The sequence below is a fragment of the Rhinolophus sinicus genome, chromosome 10, assembly GCF_057876585.1.
Source record: "Rhinolophus sinicus isolate RSI-liver-muscle chromosome 10, RSI-T2T, whole genome shotgun sequence".
NCBI lineage: Eukaryota > Metazoa > Chordata > Mammalia > Chiroptera > Rhinolophidae > Rhinolophus > Rhinolophus sinicus.
The window spans coordinates 3,425,713-3,439,278 of NC_142510.1; the positions used below are offsets into that span (position 1 = coordinate 3,425,713).

General features: G+C 45.9%; 1 protein-coding gene across 1 annotated transcript in view; it reads right to left on the reverse strand.

Annotated features, from left to right (window-relative positions):
* VPS35L (VPS35 endosomal protein sorting factor like) overlaps positions 1–13,566 on the reverse strand; it is a 79,257-nt gene that overhangs the window by 16,772 nt on the left and 48,919 nt on the right. Inside the window, exons 20-26 of the mRNA XM_074323112.2 lie at positions 12,584–12,646; positions 11,322–11,407; positions 10,065–10,145; positions 8,124–8,187; positions 5,908–6,006; positions 4,249–4,326; positions 3,312–3,426 (exon numbers count right to left, since the gene is read on the reverse strand). Of these exons, the coding sequence (XP_074179213.2) occupies positions 3,312–3,426; positions 4,249–4,326; positions 5,908–6,006; positions 8,124–8,187; positions 10,065–10,145; positions 11,322–11,407; positions 12,584–12,646 (586 nt within the window). The remainder of the gene's footprint in view (positions 1–3,311; positions 3,427–4,248; positions 4,327–5,907; positions 6,007–8,123; positions 8,188–10,064; positions 10,146–11,321; positions 11,408–12,583; positions 12,647–13,566) is intronic.

A 13,566-nucleotide genomic window follows, 5' to 3' on the forward strand; every position in this document is an offset into this window, starting at 1 on the left:
ATCCTGATAAACGTATGCTCTTTTAAGACCCACCTAGAACATTTCTTCCCATTGGAAAACACCCTCCTTCCTGAGAAACTAAAGATGATGGAATGAACATAAAAATACAGGGCAAGAGAACCTCTTCTTGCCGTGGCCTGATAATAATCTTCCAGAAGGAACCACTGACAAACAAGGGCAAGAAGCAACCTGGTGAAACAGGGGAAGGAAAGACAGGCAGACATCTCCCGGCCACCTCTAGGTGAGAAGCACGTGACCAAACAATGGATTGGAAAGTCCTTTGTTTCTCCTAAATACTCAGGGGCAGTGGATGACTTTGGACTAAACCCCACACAATCCACATTCTGGTTTGCACCACCGTGTCCAAAGGACCAGAACTGGATGGACCTCCCCTGTAATAAGCCTTTGTCAGCATTCCATGCTGGGAGGTCAACAAGAGTTTACTTGCTGGGCTGGACTGAGCCCTGGCAAAGCCACAGGCTGATAAAGAACATATAAGGCAGGCTGGATCAAGGGAGACCAGAAAGCGACTCTGGGTCATGGGACAGGCCGGGGGCAGGGTGGGGGGGGGTTCATTACCAACCGACAGGGAGGGTGTTAGGGAGGTGAACAAAAGCGGCCCATTTCCACGAGCTTCCCTTCATTTATATTTAGCCTTCCCATTCTCAGTCCTTGAATGTCTTATTTATTTTGGCCAGCAAATGCGGCGTGTGGCTTCCAGAAGAACAATAGTAGGCTTTTAAGGTTTAGCGCTACAGCATTTAGAGACTCAAGGACAAATCGCCAGGTAAATTATTAAACACGAAGGGGACGCCACAGTCCAGCTCCCTGCAGTAGCGTAAAGTGAGGGGTGAGGAAGATGAGTCCACAGCTGACACGGAGTCTGGGTTGTCATTACGTGGCTTATCTCAGTGTGGACCGAGGCAGCACAACAGGAAACAGCCATCCACAGCTCGCCTCAAACAGCTCCTGGGAGCAGCAAATCTTTGCGGGGCAGAATCTGGTCACAGGAAACTTGCCTGGGATCCACACACTTGCCATCAGGGTTCCAAGTTTACAAAGTTGGGAGGAGAAAGATCTAGGCCCCTGGGGCCCCCACGTGCCTCAGCTACACAGCTTACAGTCCACCCCTCATTGGCAGGTGACACCAAACTCAGGCCTTCCCACAGGGGTCCACTGTTCCTGAACTTTCTCAGAGGGAACCAGTTTACAAGAGATAAAATTTCTCATACCCAAATTAATCATTCATCTGCTCTTCATTTTGCACACCCTCAGGTTTTTGGTGGCAGCTGTTAATTTTTGTTTTACTTTGTTTCTTGCTAACCCGTCGCCCTTACCAAAGCAGGCACTGGGAAAGAGTTCCACATTTACCGACAAATAATGAGGATGGGTGCCTGCCTGCCCTTGCGGGACTTGCAGTCCTAGTGGGGAGGAGGTGTCCAGACAACGAGTAAACACACAATACAAACAGTAAGCAAACATCAGAACATGGTACGTGCCATGATGGTTATGAGGAGGCTGGCACAGACCATGGTTTTCCTTTTCTGCCTGGTGATTTTTTTTTTTAAATGCAAACATCTGGGGAAAGATCATTCTAGAAAGAGGGAAGAGCCGTGCAAAGGTTCTGAATTGGAAGGCAGCTTACTATGTTCAACGGACAGAAAAAAGCCGGCAAGGCTGCCGTGTGGTATCAGATGTGGATAGATGGCAGGCAGCTCAGCTCAAGTGGGCACTTACAGGCAAGGCATTCGGTTTTATTCCAAATGCACTGGGAAGGGACCAGAGCGCCCCAGAGTCGAAAGCAAAACCAAGCAGAGTTTGAAAAGTTCTTGGATGGCAAACATGTTTGAAGACTTTGGTACCCAGAGCTGTCCCAGATGAATCAGGACCCCAGAACTGCCAGGCCAGGGGCTAAAGAACGGGGCAGGGCCACTCTCCGACCAATTCAGTGCCCACCCAAACCCATGGCAGCAAGTGGCTCCCCCTGGCATAAACTGTGACATCAGGTAGGAGAGCGGAGCAGGGGGTGGGGACAGGCAGCCAGTAAAAGCATCAGTGTTTCACACAGTCCTGGAGAAATCCCCAAATTATTTACTGAAGCTTCCGGGTTGTTTGCATGGTACACACTGTCTGTCAGGCTGGTGAAAGGACATGACCTTGGGTTAGATCCGGGACTGAGCACCGGCTCAGTGACCCTGAGCAGGCTCCTTAGCCATTCCTTCCTCAGTCTTCTCACCTGGGAAATGGGGCGCCAACACAGGATGGCCTCGTGGCTGTTGGGAGGATGAAATGAGGCAACATGTGCAAAGGGCTCTCCTCGTAACAAACGCTCCATAAAGGGTGCCAGGATTTCTTCCGGTGTTTGTGTTACGGCCTGCTGGACAGGTACCCTGCTGCCGAGTTGCCAGGGCTCTGCCTGCACACACCTGGCCCACACCATTCCAGGAGGTGATGGGGGCATCACCCTGCAACATACACTGTGACCCTCTGCCGAAGGGCGTTCTCTGGGCTCACAGGTAGCGCAGGCCTGAGTGCCAGGACGTTCTCGACCCAGAAGCAGCCCTCAGTCAGTGACAGATGGGAGCACAGTGTAAGGCTCCCCTCAGGTGGGGTAACATCCAGGCCACTACACACCCCTCCCAGAGGTATCCAGCTGCCCACAGCAGTCACCTGCCCCCCGGCACACCCTTCGCTGGCTTCCTTCCGTCCCCATCTTACCTCCCCACCCCCACCTGACACCAGCGGGGGGCCATCTCCCATATAAGCCGCTCATGCACATCCCTGCCTCCCGGAAGCTTCTGTACCTAGTACAGAGATGGGTCTCGAGCAGAATTTTCATCCCTAACAGCAACTTGCAGACAGGATTCATTCTCTGTATATTTAATAGACTCTACTCTTGTGTCTCTGGGGTTTCAAATAAACAAACAGCAACAGCAAAAAAATAAACATGGACCTGCCGTGCTGAAGCAGTCCTAATTTCTAAACTTCTCTGGGCCCACGTAGCCCGGGATGTCTGAGCTGCCCGAGCTGGTCGGTCTGAGGTAGGTTTAATGTAGGTCCTTACAGGAAAATAGCCCCGCTCTGTAACCTGACTATAAATCTGTATACGTCCAATGTGCTTCTTGCTAAAGAAACATTTAAAACTTGTTCATTGCTAATTTTTTTCTTTCGTCCTTAAGGAATCTCTCTCTCCACACACACACACACACACACACACACACACACACACACACCACACCCCACCACACACACGCTGAGTTGGCTTTCCTAACCAGCCAGGGATGCCCCAGATGAGAGACTGATGGGCTTACCTTGGGAGAGGCACTGGTTGGCCAAGGCCACCTGGCCAGAATGCAGGTAGAGATTGAGGCGTGCAAAGATGCCCACCAGGGAGGGGATGGTGATGAAGCAGTAGGCAACACAGGCCTAGGAGAAAGGAGACAGAGGAAGCAGTTACGTGGCAAGGCCATCACAGTGGACTGGGGCTGTTTTCATCCATCATGTATTTTTCACGCAAAAACACTTAATCACCCCATCTGAGCCCGTTTTTCCCTCTTGCCTCTGCTCTATCTCTTGGGGAGGGAAAGAGGGTAGAGCAAGCAAGGAAAGGGATGGTGTATGAAAAATAAATCCTCACCCATCACTGACGGAAGGAACTAGATAACACCGAATACTGATAAGTTAAAAAGCAGCTGTTTAAACCAATTACTTTAAAAACATGGAGTTAATCAGAAGCAGCTGCTAAGAAGAGTCCGTGGTTGACTGACAGAAGTATAAGGTGAGACAGGGCAGGGCTGGGATGCCTTTTTCACTGTAATCTGTTTGATAGATTTCATTTTTGAAAACATGGATATGTAATGCTTTGATAAAATTCTGAGCAGTATACTCCAGAAGCGGTAATTTTTTTTTTTTTAAAGCTGGGAACTTACCAAGAGGGAAAAAAAGGTGCCAGGCCTCCCGGCTGCAGGCGCAACTACAGAGGTAACTGAGCTGGCACCCAAAACCCAACCCCCCTCTCTACTGCCTCCCCATCATGCGGAACAAAATTCAGACTCCTTTGATCGTTTCTTTTGAAAACATCAAGAAAGTTGGTTAGCTTAGATATGGAAGGAAAAACGCATCTGGAAAATCAATACAAAACCACCCTTATCGTGACACACTTGTCTTTTTCTGGGAACAGCCAATTAGGAACTCACAAACAAAACTCACTGGAGCTCAAAGTCCGTGAGTCTTATCTTTAGAACATACCCGGACAAACGCAGCCGTCTTTCTGGAATGGTTCCCTTTCATTACTTTTCTTGTTTCCATTGCCAACCGGTTCACATTCTAGATTTGTTAATAAGTAAAACAGAAAGGGGAATGAGATGACGGCTGATTCCCATCTTCCACAGAGGTACGGGCGTGAACTGCGTACAGGTCACTGAGAACAAGCTAAGTGGGACCGAGACTGTCGGCACAGCCCTGAGAAAGGGCCATCAAGGCCTGAGCCTCCCTGGGCTTGAGCAAACATCCCCTACGGGGTAGAACGAAAGGCACTTCCTCAGTTAGTCATGCCTGCCAAGCAGCATCATAAATGACCATCTTTCGGGTTTAATGAACAGCTAGGGTTCACTGACTCCATTTCCAGCAATCCCACACACTAAGTTGAAGATCTTGGACACCTTGTGAGAAACCTCCACATCTGAGGGTCAACCGTACAGTTCAGCTACGTAATACTAACAATGACCATCAGAAAGGTAATAATAGCAGCCACGCCTCACGCCCAGCGTTCCAGAGGCCGTTCGGAGAGATGCACATTCATTAGCCGGTTCAATCCTCATGACCTCCAAGCTGGGTGCTGTTATCTCCCATCTTACAGACGGAATCTCTACATTTAGGTCTTAAGTTTAGTCAAGGTACATAACCTGCTAACCAGCAAGCAAGTATATAAAAAAGCCGCGCTCCTTGAATTTACATGAAGCAACCAAAGAGCCTTCAGGCATCTTTCTGCAGAAATGAAAAGTGTGCACCTGTGGTTCCCAAACTGTGTACTGTGACACCCCAGAGTGCTAGGCAAACTCTTTGGCGAATCACTGTTGTTGTTGTTTTTTGGAAAACGATGCAGTGCTGAATCGTGAGCTCTGGCAAAGCACCGGTGTGAGTAGCTCCCAGCGTCAACACCGGAATGCGTTTACAGTCCTTGCAGCGACGTCGTATCTTTGCAAGACTGCGTTTCGGCGACTGCTGTGACCAAAAGCGAGTACTGGGCCAAAACCAAGGTGGAAAAAAAAATCAGTGTGGAACAGACAACAAGGGGAATGGTGTCCAATCTGACTCCATCGTTTGAGAAGTTGTGTGGTGCCCAATAGGTGCACACGTTTCATTAGTAAGCCATTAGGATGATTTAAGAGTGACATAAAAATATATTACCTTCCTTTCAATTTATGTCTACTATTGCTTCAAAGGGCTTTCCAATTGTTAGGGCATAAATATGTAAGCTGTTTGAGCCCAAATTCTTAGTAAACAGAACCGTGTTTCTTTCTTTTGGTGTGGAGGTCCCATGAAAAATTACTGGAAGGCACCATGATCTACAGAAGGTGGGACCCCAGTTAGGTAACGAGGGGACTCTTAAGTTAGTATTTCTTTAACTAAATAACCAGTGCAACTCACTTAACTCTTTGCTACTGGCATGCAGGAATGAAAATATGCACATTTCAGAGAAAAAGAAGGCAATTAAAAATCATCCGAAGACATAACAGCACAGTTGTAGATTTGATTGACTTTTGAGAAAATACCTTTCATACCTCGGGAGCGGGAGCCATGAGGGGTCAGGAGAATCCCGGATTAAAATCGGTGCGTGGCATACAGATAAATATATGCTCAATAAATAATTAGGAAGAGAACAAATGAATGACGAAAAAGCCTTACGTGAACCAACTGCACAAGAACAGGTTCCAGATTGCAAAACATCGACCTGGCCTCAACATAAAAACTTAGCTGTTGTTCAAAATCACGGCCGAAGGACACCTAGAATCAAGGAAAAAGATGGTTTTTCCTCAATTTCATGGGGATGCCGAAGGGGGGTCTGACGGCAAGTCACCAAAGATCCCCCAGACATGAATGGGTGGAAATGCGAAGGGTACACAAGCAAACATACGCTCATTGCAGTATAACTAGACTTGACGTTATTTCACCGGGCGCAGAGCTAAGATACTAGTACTACTGTCCCCTCATCGTTATGAAAACAGGCACGGGAGGAGACCATAAAGAGGCCAATGGGTATAAAACAATCTCAAAATACAAACAGGATTTCCCAGGCTAGAGGACCACTGGGAAGCGAGGAGTGGGCTTCTGTCACCTGTGGCCTTTCCACAGGACATAAATGTGGTTACTGGGAGCCGCTTGGCAGAGGGGTTTCCCTGAGAAGGGCCACCCCTTTCTCCTTCCTGATGTGGATTCCAACCTCAGCGGTTCCCTTGTGGCTGCGGGAGCCAAAGATGGGCGTTTCTCCACCATCAAAATCCCCTCTTCTCCTACTTGCTCAAGTGTATGAACAGCTGGTTGGCAGGCCGAGCTGAACTGCTCCAGCAATCGTTTCTCTCCAGAGGAGGTTTCACAGGCTCGTTCCACCACAGTGATCGGGTCTCACATCTTATTTCCTCATATTGTTTTCCATTTGGGTCAGTGGCTTTCGGACAAAGCCATAAAAGAATAAATACCACATGATCCGCACAGAAACCAAGGCCATAGGAGAGGCAGCGCGTAAAAGCCACAGGTACACTTTCCAAAGAGGGAATTTTAAGGCTAATACTGAATTTTTGTCAGAATTGGTATTTTACCCACAGTTAGGTGGATAGTTAAAATATCCCCCGTTGCTGAACCAGTCACATTTCCAAGGTTATTTTCAAAGTAATCGAGTTATTTTTATCTCGGCCATCTTCTGTCTTAACCTGCCTATTAAAACAGGATACTGGCAGCCGTTGGTATTTAGCTTTGCGAACCAAGAACAAAGGCAAAGGTTGTTCTGGCGAGAATGGGCTGGTGGGGTGTATCCCTCCCGCTCTGCTCGCCCTTTCAGCGTCCCTGTGGGCTCTGCCCTCTTTCACCTCCCAGGGGCTGGCCCTGTGACTCGCTCTGGGACAAAGCACCAGTCACTATGACTTCTGAACCGCAGCCTCAAAAGGCCCTGCAGCTTGTTTCTGCCCTCATCACGTAGGAGAGCTCAGCTAAGAGAACAAACAGACTGATGAGAGAACAGTGGAGAGAAAGATGTCACACAGAGGAGCAATGAGACAGCCCAGTCCACAGCCAGCACCAAGGCCATCCTGGATTCTCCAGCCCCAATCCTGACACACGGAGCAGGCTGGTTACCCAGCCAACTCACAGAATTGGAAGAATTCATAGAACACTGTTACTTAAAGCCACTAAGTTCCGGGGGATTGGTTACGCAGCACTGGCTAACGAAGAAGGATGGAGCATGGACACCTGGTGTTTGCACCTGGCCTCATGTTCACCATCAACTCATGAGCAGTACATCCGGTATTTCAGGGAGCCCATTCGCCCCACTCCCAGACCACGCGACTCAGGTATCCAGGTGTGCGTGTGTCCCCCTGCCTGGCCAAGCAATCGGGGAGTTCACGCTGCCTCACATCAGCAATTTATTCTGGGCTGAGCGGGTGACCCTAACTCATCCAAAAGGACTCAATCCCAGGACTTCTGCTGGGCTGCAGAGCTTGAAGGAAAAAAAACCTGGGGCTCTCGTGGGGGGTGAGCCTGTCGGGGAAGACGCCAAGAGAGCAGAGCCACGAGCCAAAGACACTCAGATGGCAGGCCCTGACGACACCACGGAGACCCCGAGTCCAGCTGCTTCTGCGAAGGGTTCCACCCCCGGGCGTTTTGTCACATGAGCCAGTAAGTCTCCCCTCCCACCCTGCTTTTTATTTTTTCCTTAAGCCAGTTTGTCTTGGCTCCCTCTGGCCCCAGGGGAGTACTGGCTAATGTAAGATGTTTTCTAATTTCATCTTGTCTCGATAAATATGAAAAGCACCAGGGAACATAATGTTAACTGCTTTCACCAGAGCAAGGCTAAACAATTACATCACATTTCCAAGAGCAATGAAACAAACGCCTTTCTCAATACTTACCATTCTTATAAACCCATTAATCAAATACGCCAGCGTTCTTTTCTCATCCTCGAGAGTAAGTGCACTAAAATCAATAATTGTACATAATTAACAATGAGGGAACAAATGAGTTTCTAAAGAAAAAAATATACGAGAACTAAGCAATTGAACAAGTAAGCACATTTTACATTTTCTAGATTTAAAAAGGAAACCTCCCACCTGGCTGTGTTTCTTGTAATGAAAATAGGTAATTTGACAATCTAAACGCGTTTCACATCTCTCAAAGATGTTGTTCTCGAGATATGCTTACTAAGGGCAAAAAAGAGTCTTCTTTGGAATTTGGGCCGAAAGGTCTCACTTCAAATGTTGTATTTCAGAAAACTTTTGTTCAACATAAAAAAGTCGCAATCGGGCAGCACAGCTGAAAAGAATTGTAGAGTGAACGCCCATATAAACTAACCACTAAGATCCGACCAGTATCACTTTATAATATTTGCTTCATCACATAACTATCCATTCCCCTCTCCATCCATCAAGCCGTCTTATTTTTGGGATGCATCTTAAAGTCAATCACAGACCTCAATCGCTTCTCTTTGACAGAAAATTTACCACAATTATTAATAAGAAAATGTCAAGGCCTTACAGTTTTGATTATACATGTGAAGGCCTATATAGTTCCCCAGATTTATTTGGAAAATTTTAAGAGCAGAGAAAACAGGCATCCAGGTTTTTGTGTGTTGGTTTGTTCTAGGGGAAAACAAATATTGGCAGAGACTTCATACCACCCTCCAATACGCTTTGTCTCCTTCATTCTTTGAGACACTTCCCAGCCTCCTTTGCAGCTAGGTATGGCCACATGACATTTCTGGCCAATGGGATGTGAATGCGTTTTGTTTCCCAAAAGAAAGCTTAATGCCCACAGGCCGCAACACGGACATGGTCGAGGTAAGCCAGCTTCCACCAGAAGACACAGACCACACCCCAGATGGATGGCAGAGCAATAAGCCACAGAAGGAAGCTGGGTTCCTGGATTGTTGCAAAGCACAGCTACCCATTCTTACCTTCTGGCCTTCCACTTTTACAAGAGAGAAATAAACCTATTTTATTTAGGCCAAAACCCAATAACCTGCGAATACAAGTGCCTTTCTGGACGTTTTCTGTGCCTTCATTGTTATTTTCTCCACCTAAAACCTACCGGTTCCATTTATTATGAAAAGTCTTCATATGTTTTGGTTTTTGTAACTACCTATGAAAACACCAAGTCATAAAGAGTCTAAAATCCAGAGGTAAAAAAAAAGAAATACAATTCATCTTGTTGATGGTTAAGTACTAAAACAATTTTCTCAAATGCTTGTAGCATTTTCCAGTGACTCAAGCTGCTGTAAATTCTTTGGGGACTAACATTTCAGCCACAAATAAGCAAGAACTGCCTTAAGCGTAGTCAAATGGAAACATGTGAAGAGGGAAAAAAAAGGGCTAGAAAGCAAAGGAGTGATGATTTGGCCTTTGGCCCAAAGGTAAAAGCCCGTGGATGCGTCTGGACCTCAAGTATACTGAACAAATAAAGTCCTTCACGTAAAGCTATGAGCAATTGCACTTGAATTTCCAATAATTGGCTAATAAGGAGAAAAAACGCAAAGGCTTATGTTACTGGAGGAGTGAATCATTATTACACTCTCTGCTGCGCTCAGAAATCTCTTGGAGACATGGAGATTAAGTTCCCTTGGATGAAACCAGCCTTTTTCTCCCAACAGAATTCCCAGTGTAAAAACATCTGCCATCTCATTTTCTCACGAAGGTTACCCTCAGCCTCCCTCCTCTCCTGCACTGGAATGTCCCCATTAGCAAGAATCTTAATAGCGCCCATAAAACAATATTATTCTCAGTGGCAGCCTAAAGCAGTAATTCCCTGTGGTACTAAGACCCAGCCCGCGTTACGTGCCAGCCTGAAGCGTGGCTTACTTCACGGAGTCATGCATGGTCTTGCAAACGTGCAAAAGGGCGTTCAGGATGACGGGGTCCTTGGTGGGCTCTTGCTGATGCCTAGGAGACATTGAAAGATAACAGGAGATGCTATGTCCGCTGAGAACAACAAAAGCATGGATTTAGCGTTTAGCTACTGGACGTATTTCAGAAGCAACCAGTAACCCGGGTGCAGTGGACTGAGCCCAGTTCATCGCTAATGGGCAACGTTCTGGTTTTCTCTTAATGCTTCTTTCCATAACAAGTTTGCTCTTCTACACGTAATATAACTTCTCGTAACTGCAAAATCCTGGCAGAACTGCTCCATTTCCTAAAGCAGGCAAAGGGCAAGCCTGTTTTCTTACCGAACCGCTAGAACCCTCTAGAGTTGTCCACCATCTGTCTACAACTGTGTCAAGTGCCAGGCAATTATTAATTGGGGTTTTTGAATAATATGAAAAAGGACACACCCCTAATATAAACCTTTGTGTAAGTAAAGTAGGTGTGTTTGTTCCAAGCATATGGAATTAATCTTTTAGGAAGACAATACAAGCAAAGCTGAAAACACATATTCAAGCAACATCTAACTCTATTTTCCAAACTGCGGTTGAGTTCTGTCTTAACATTATTTTTCTTTTACCGTATCTGGCTGCTTAACGCTTCGAGGGACTTTAACTTTTAACTTTACCTTGTCCTAAAACATAATAGGCATGAAATCGCTGACTAGTTCTATGTTATCTAACAAACTTGAAAATAAATATAAAAACACAACTTTTAAAATAAAAATAAATCTCTCCTCCGTGGACCACCTACAATTATGTCACGTACCACTAGCAGTAGGCAGTTTGGGAAACAAATTTAATGATAGGAAAGGAGCTAAATTTGAAAACTGATCACACATCCACACACTAAAGGTGGAAGCCTTTCCAGTGTTGGTATTTTGATGAGTATGACTCTATCTCATAAAATTTTTCTCACTAAGTAGTTCATCAATAGACTTATCCTCCCAAAAACACACAGGAAAAAAAACATAAGTGATGGCTAGGCTCTTGCTAATATTTACGACACTGTCTTCCAAAGCACTAATTGTGAACTTTTTATCATGTCTGCTCCTTCTACGGGGTTTTCGTTTTATGTGATTTTAGGTATGACATACACACACTTGATTAGGCCTCAGAGAGCACAAAATGATTTCTTATCAACAGGTTTCAAAGGTGTCACGAATAGAAACTGCCAATTACGACGTGTTACACTTACTTGATAAAAACTTCCATGATGCATTTGCAAACCTCCACCCGTACGCTCTCTTTTTGGAACATGTCCAGAAATGGCAGAAATTTTTCCTAAAAAAAAAAAAAAAAAAAAAAAGCACTCTCCATGCAATTTACACACGTTATTAGAAGGAATGTGAAGGTCGCTTTTTCTTGGAAGGTCTAAACAGAGGAAGACTTGTTCCTCTGTGAAGCAGGTTAGATGAAGACTCACCTGAAAGCAGGAAGAGAGCCCTGAGGTTTGTAACATGAGTGACACGTGCCCGGGATCAGGGCTGGGGCCAGTGAACATTCTGGCAAACCATCTGGGCAACATTTAGAGGACCACAAGCTTTTCTCGATACAACATGAAAAGCAGGCTTCAGTCTTTTGACAATGGTATTGACGAGCAGAGAAAGAGCCAGAGTTGTTCCCAGAGTGGCCTCTGTATCTTGCCTCTCCCATCTAGTGACTCTGTGACCTTAAGCAAGTGACTCTACCTCTTCCAGCATCAGTTTTCTCATCTGTAAAGTGGGAACAATAACTAATCCTACTTATGAGTGGTGCTGTGAAAATGAGATGAGGCGATGCTTGGAAAGTTCTAGCACAGTGCTTGGAGCATGGCAAATGTCCAATAAATAACAGCTTCTATTTTCAAATCAACAAGAAACCAAAAACGTACAGTCCTGTGAATGTAAATGGAAACCGGAAGAAAGAAGGTGCCAGGGAAGCAGGAGGCTAAGGGAAGGGAAGAGAATGTCATTATACATAGAATCACCTAGACCTGTACTTGCCCAGGGCACTGCTGCAAACTCGAAAGGGCGTCGCAGGATTTTTTAAGTTGTTGAGAAAAACATAATAAATCTTAACTGTCAGACACTGAGAAAACTCTTAGCTCGATGTAGTTCATAGTTTCAACACTAGACTGTGTGAAAAGAGCAAGCATCATGCGAAGATGAGGAAGAGGAAATGGAGGCAGGTGCCCCAGGTCTGAGCAGCCGTGTGGCGCCCAGCTGGCACACACATCCCATTAGTAAGTAACGACTGAGCTAAAGATAATATTTTTCTTTCAGCCTGTGTGTAGTTTTTTCGAATGCTGATGAAGTTATGACATACATACTTAAGTTGTTGAGGCCTAACTACTTTATAAAAGGAACCGTTAAGTATTTCTTTTGGCTTCGGGCACCAAGAAAAAATTACTGAGACACCAAGGGAACGACCTCTGACTCAGATACGAATTTCCACAAGTAATTAAGGAATGTTACTTACCACTGAGAAAAGAACTGAGAAATCATGGAAGTGGGTGATCACTTTCTTAATTATTGACTGAAGCTGCAAAACAAAACGAAAGGCACATCTCATTTTAAAAACTTGGAAATTTTTTTTTTTTTTTTTTTTTTTAAAGGCAACTCTTTCATAATCAGCAATCACAATCACAGTCATGGAAACCTGGATTGCTTAAGGACAGATAATTATGGTTTGGCCCTGCCTCACTCTGAGTTTGCCCATCTTATTCTGTCGTCTTTGGGACACCACTTCTCAGCCTCACCTGCCCCTTCTGTAAAATGGAAAGCAAAGCATCTAGCTCACTGGAGGATCAAATGGTTCAGGTATGCGGTGCCTGCCCTTCAAAGCCCTCCATTAAAGCCAGCGATGAACATTCACGGAGGGAGCCAACATTTTCTATAAAGGGCCATACAGCCGTGACAACTACTCAGCTCTGCTACTGCAGCTGGAAAGCAGCTCCAGACAACACGTACACACGGGCAGGGCTGGGCTCCAATCAAACTTTATTCACAGAAACAGGCGGTGGGCCGCCTATGGCCATCGGACGCTAGTTTGCAGGCCTCCGTTCTGGCCCATCAGGATTGGGATTCCTGACTCCTTCAGTGGAGACACACTGGACCAAGTGTGCCCATCAATCAGAGGCCACATCACGAGGACGGTGGCAGGTCTGGGAGGCCGGCCCCCACATGCCCAGCACTGACGTCCACCAGCCCTCGCCCTGAGATGTACACTGTCCTGCTGACAGGGGCTTGGCATCAGAGAAACGGGGAACTGCTTTTTCTAAATAAAATATAAACCCCTGCCCGGGGTTACCGTCAAGATGAGAAAATTTACGGATAGGTACTTTGTTTACACTAAAAATAGTACTGTTTTAAACCCTTTGCAAAGGAAACCACTCTAAAAACAGAATATTAAGAGGTACAAGCCTGTTTCATAATTAAGTAGCTCACTACATCAGACAAGCC